Raw genomic sequence first — 4392 nt, 5'->3', positions numbered from 1 at the left:
ATACTGCCATTGTGGTGACATAGTGCAAAACATATCATATAAAAACATTTAAACATGTATTTTGGGATTTGGTTAGGGTTATGTTTTGTTTATGTTTTGTTAGCGTCTGTGTTTCTCTAAAAATACACTGAGCAGACAACACATCTTTCATACTCTCTTGTCTTCATTTGCCTATTTGGCACTGAAGTAATTCAAAAGTAACTAAAAGTAATCAAATTACATTACTTTTATTTTGTGGTACTTGGATTACGTTACTGATAACATTTTAAAAAAGTAATTTGTAATTGTACTTGATTACATTTTTAAAGTAACCCTCCTAACCCTACCTACCATCTAGCATGGTGGTGGTAGTATTATGCTCTGGGCCTGTTTTGCTACCAGTCTCTTAAAAAGATGAGCATATACAGCTTGTTTCAGACAGAGGCAGAAATGAGGGCCACTATTAAAAAAATAATAATAATAATTGTTTTTTTGAACTTTGAATCATGCAAAGCAGCCAAAAAGGAGTTACAGAACAACAATATATGGCTGGAAATGCTGTATAATAGGTCCCTTTTAATAACAACAGCCATCATGTATGAACTGCTTCCTTCTACTACTAGTTCCTTCTGTTCAAAGGCAAACAGCGTAAGAAATTGGGGGTAAAACGGTGGACATGATGTGATGCAATCGGCTTTGTGGTAGCCCACACATAGTCCCCTGACATGTGTATTTAATTCTGTGTGTTCCCCTTGTTTGTTTCCACTTCGTCATTTTTTGTGTTTATTTTTTTCACCTTTCCCCTGATTGCTTTAAATTATTTGCCTGGGCCCTTCTGAATTTGTTTCCTGGTGTTGGACTACTTACCAGGTATTTTTCCTGATCTTTGACCTGCCAAGCAAACTGAATCAGTTCTGTCTCAGTGTGCTTCTGGGCCCTATCCTTTGTGTTCCTGTGTCCACATTTGAACTGAACAGGACACTAATATGCCATCATAGACCCCTGACTGGCTCCGTAATTTTATTAAAAAAATTTTTTTTACCTACAATGACCCTGTTGTTTTTCAAGCCGTCGTACTAATACACCATTGTAGGCCTATATCACACTTTTTAGCAACCCTGTGTTAAATGAACACAATCCATAGAAATAGAGAAAATTATAAGAACATATCAGACATCACAGTAATATTGTTCCATTATTTTTGCATTTTGTACAGTATGATGGTAAATGCAACAGGTGTAGTTTTTCCCCACCTAGAGTGATATGGAAATGTTTCTGTCTCAACCATATGTGACTGATAAGCCTGTGAGTTTAGCTGACTCTTTAGGTTTCTCAGTACCCAGATAATCCATATTTGGGCTGACTGACACAGTTGAACATATATAAAAGCCTGGAGTGAAACCTCAGCTGCACAAGTCCACACAGAGGATCCAAGGTGAGTTCAGCTGCAAATGTCTGCAGAAGTGTGTACTTTCTTTCGCTGTGTGAAGATTTCTCACAAGATTTCTCTTTTTTTTTGTTTGTATGTTTTTTGGTTCCAGCCCTGTATTTTTCCTCTGAGTGGAAGCTGTAGCTGATTCTTTTCTGTGTCCTGCAGGTCTGCTAGGATGGCTCGCATGTTCAGGTTCTCAGCTCTGGCTCTGCTGCTACTGTCTGCCTGTTGTTGGGCCGACAATGAGGTAGGATCATAGCATAACAGTCAACAATGATGAGTGTGATATCTGGTCATTTGTCGTGTTGCATCATGCACAACATGCATGTTTTACCTCGACTGTCACAGTCACAAACTGAGAATGACTTCTCTCATATGAAGCCTGTCATCTTCTCCACATCCTCAAATTTTCTGTTTTGAGATTTATTTGAATATTTATTCAAAGTTCACAGTTGAGTTTTTTCAGCACCATTTTCACTATTTTGGCACAGTTTTAAGGACTATATGATCATTTCTCATAGAGGATGATTTGACCATTTGGGTGATAAGGTTGACTTTATCTGCAAACATTAAGTTGTATGATGCTGAAAGAGTATCTCTTAATCTGTTCTCTTGTAACTAGGAATATTTAATGTGATGAGTCCACATTAAACCACAGTATTTAAATATTTTGCAAAAATATTCTGTCAGCTGGTGTTCTATCTATTTCTAATCTTTGTTTTTTCTCCCCTAATGCCACTCTGAACCTGCAGGCAGGTGTGTAATCTATTGTATTGATCAGACCCATTTTATTGGCGTGCACAGTGTTGTGACTGGTGCCTTTTTATACAAAGTTAAATTGTGTTGTTGTTGATGTCACTGAGCAGAGGACATTGCAGAGGAGGACTCAGGGGAGCTTTCTGTCTCTGAACTTCTGGAGAGAGCCAACAGTAATCTGAGTGAGTCACCATGTTCCTCATGACGGCCTGATGTGTTTCAACTCATTTTCTTCTTCTATTATTAGCAGTGTCTGTGTGATGTGTTTCAGTCCGTTCTGCTGATGATCCCAACCTGATTGAAGGAGACATCGCCATTGACAGCGCGGCCGAGAAAAACGCCGACCCCTGCACCAGCAAAAGCTGCAAGTGGGGCAAGCTGAATGATGGGAAAGTCTACGTTCCTTATTTCATCAACAATCAATTCTGTAAGTGTCAGACAAATATGCTCTGCCTTTATACAGTAGGTTTGCATGTTTGATGCAGAGTGTTGTAGCAGCAACTTTGACAAAAGGTTAGAGAGTGAGACTGAGCAGAGATTTGACTGTTCATATACCAGAATCAAACAGACAGGGGGATGTTTGCTGCTTACTGTTAATAGTAAACTCATTAAAGTTAAGTTAACGGTCACATACTCATCTCTTTTTGTGTTCTCTTTATGACATCCTGTGACAGCAGTATATCTTGGCAAGAAACATAACTTTTAATAGAAGAAATGTTCTCCTTCAAAGTAAAAGCTCTATTAATGAGAATTGCTGCTATAGCTTTACTTGTCCTGGTATGACTACTCGCTTGTGTTGGCTAATGCTAGCTAATGTTAGCTAAAGTTAACAAATGTTAGATATAGCTGCATAACTGGTATTTTGCAGACTATTTGATCATAAATTGTCCTGCCAGCCTCCCGTGAGAAGGCCATCATCACCCGAGGACTGGAGTCTTTCTCCTCTGTCTCCTGCATCCGCTTCAGACCCACCAAAAGCAGCGACCGCGACTGGCTGAGCATTGAGTCCAAGAATGGGTAAGAAACTGTTAAATATAACCAGTTTGAGGTGAAAGCTTTTCTCAGACTTCCCTGTTCTTCAACTCCTCTCTGATCCTGTCCAGCTGCTACTCCATGGTTGGCCGTCGTGGTGGTAAGCAGGTGGTGTCTCTGGCCCGTCAAGGATGCCTTTACCATGGCACCGTCCAGCATGAGCTGCTCCACGCTCTGGGATTCAACCATGAACAGACCCGCTCTGACAGGGACAAGCACATCAAAGTCCTGCTGCAGAATGTTGTTTCTGGTAATATAGCTTTTTATTATTCAGAATGGAATATTAGAGAGGGAAGTATACTGCAGACCAGAACGATCAAATAGAGTTGTTTTCCCTTAAAGGCTATACTGGCCTAAAATTTATTTCATGGCTAAACTCCATTTATGACATTTCTGCAAAATCCCACATTACATTTGGTCACAGCTTTCTTTAAATGTAATTTATTTTTACAGAAATCATTTAAAAATATCTTCTATATCTGTCTGGACCCGGGTAAGGTTCGGTGTTAGTACCGAAGTCCATATAGGCAAGTCCTGCCACTTGGCAGCCATCTTGGTAACGCCTTCGAGTTATTTCAGAGCAACAAGACCAGGTCCCTATCTAAATGAATGGGGGGAGATCCATAAGTGCACTTTCAATGGTCACTAGGACATAAAAACTGCATGTATAGAATGACCAGTAAAATTTGATCAAAACCACTGAAAAAGTTTGATCTGGCTTCTTCAAGTGGCATTGCTCCTCTTTAATTGTTTTTGTTAGTACTGATTGTTGGCACTCACATTAATCCTTAGGGGAAGAATCCTAATAATTTAGGTAATTCTCTGATCTGACAAAAAGTTAAAAATCAAAGTGAATTAAAACCAAACAGATGGTAACTTTATTCCTGTTGTTTCTTTAGGAATGGAGCACAACTTCAGGAAGATTGCAACCCTCAACCAGGGCACTCCCTATGATTACAACTCTGTCATGCAGTACCACAGGTGAGAACAGCTGCCTTCACTTCAGCTCTGCTGTGTGTAGTCATACATGTCTGTGTTAACAGGAGTGCTGTGGTTCAGTCTAACTGCTCTGTGTCTTGTTGCAGGACTGCCTTCTCCAAGAACAACCAGCCCACCATGGTCCCTATCCCTAATCCCAACGTGTCCTTTGGCAACGCTAAGGAAATGAGCCGCAATGACATCGCCAGGCTCAA

The 4392-nt window shown here is 40.0% G+C and overlaps 2 protein-coding genes across 9 annotated transcripts in view; one reads left to right on the top strand and one right to left on the bottom strand.

Annotated features, from left to right (window-relative positions):
- Nucleotides 1–4392, bottom strand: part of ano1a (anoctamin 1, calcium activated chloride channel a) — a 79410-nt gene that overhangs the window by 33476 nt on the left and 41542 nt on the right. The window lies entirely within an intron of this gene.
- Nucleotides 1–4392, top strand: part of LOC123959228 (hatching enzyme 1.2-like) — a 9037-nt gene that overhangs the window by 612 nt on the left and 4033 nt on the right. The window contains exons 2-8 of the mRNA XM_046033177.1: nt 1577–1658; nt 2274–2349; nt 2439–2594; nt 3064–3184; nt 3271–3449; nt 4099–4180; nt 4285–4386. Coding sequence (XP_045889133.1) covers nt 1587–1658; nt 2274–2349; nt 2439–2594; nt 3064–3184; nt 3271–3449; nt 4099–4180; nt 4285–4386 — 788 coding nt within the window. The 5' untranslated portion in view covers nt 1577–1586. The remainder of the gene's footprint in view (nt 1–1576; nt 1659–2273; nt 2350–2438; nt 2595–3063; nt 3185–3270; nt 3450–4098; nt 4181–4284; nt 4387–4392) is intronic.

Source organism: Micropterus dolomieu, linkage group LG20 (genome assembly GCF_021292245.1).
Source record: "Micropterus dolomieu isolate WLL.071019.BEF.003 ecotype Adirondacks linkage group LG20, ASM2129224v1, whole genome shotgun sequence".
Classification (NCBI taxonomy): domain Eukaryota; kingdom Metazoa; phylum Chordata; class Actinopteri; order Centrarchiformes; family Centrarchidae; genus Micropterus; species Micropterus dolomieu.
This window is presented reverse-complemented; position numbering and strand designations above follow the sequence as displayed.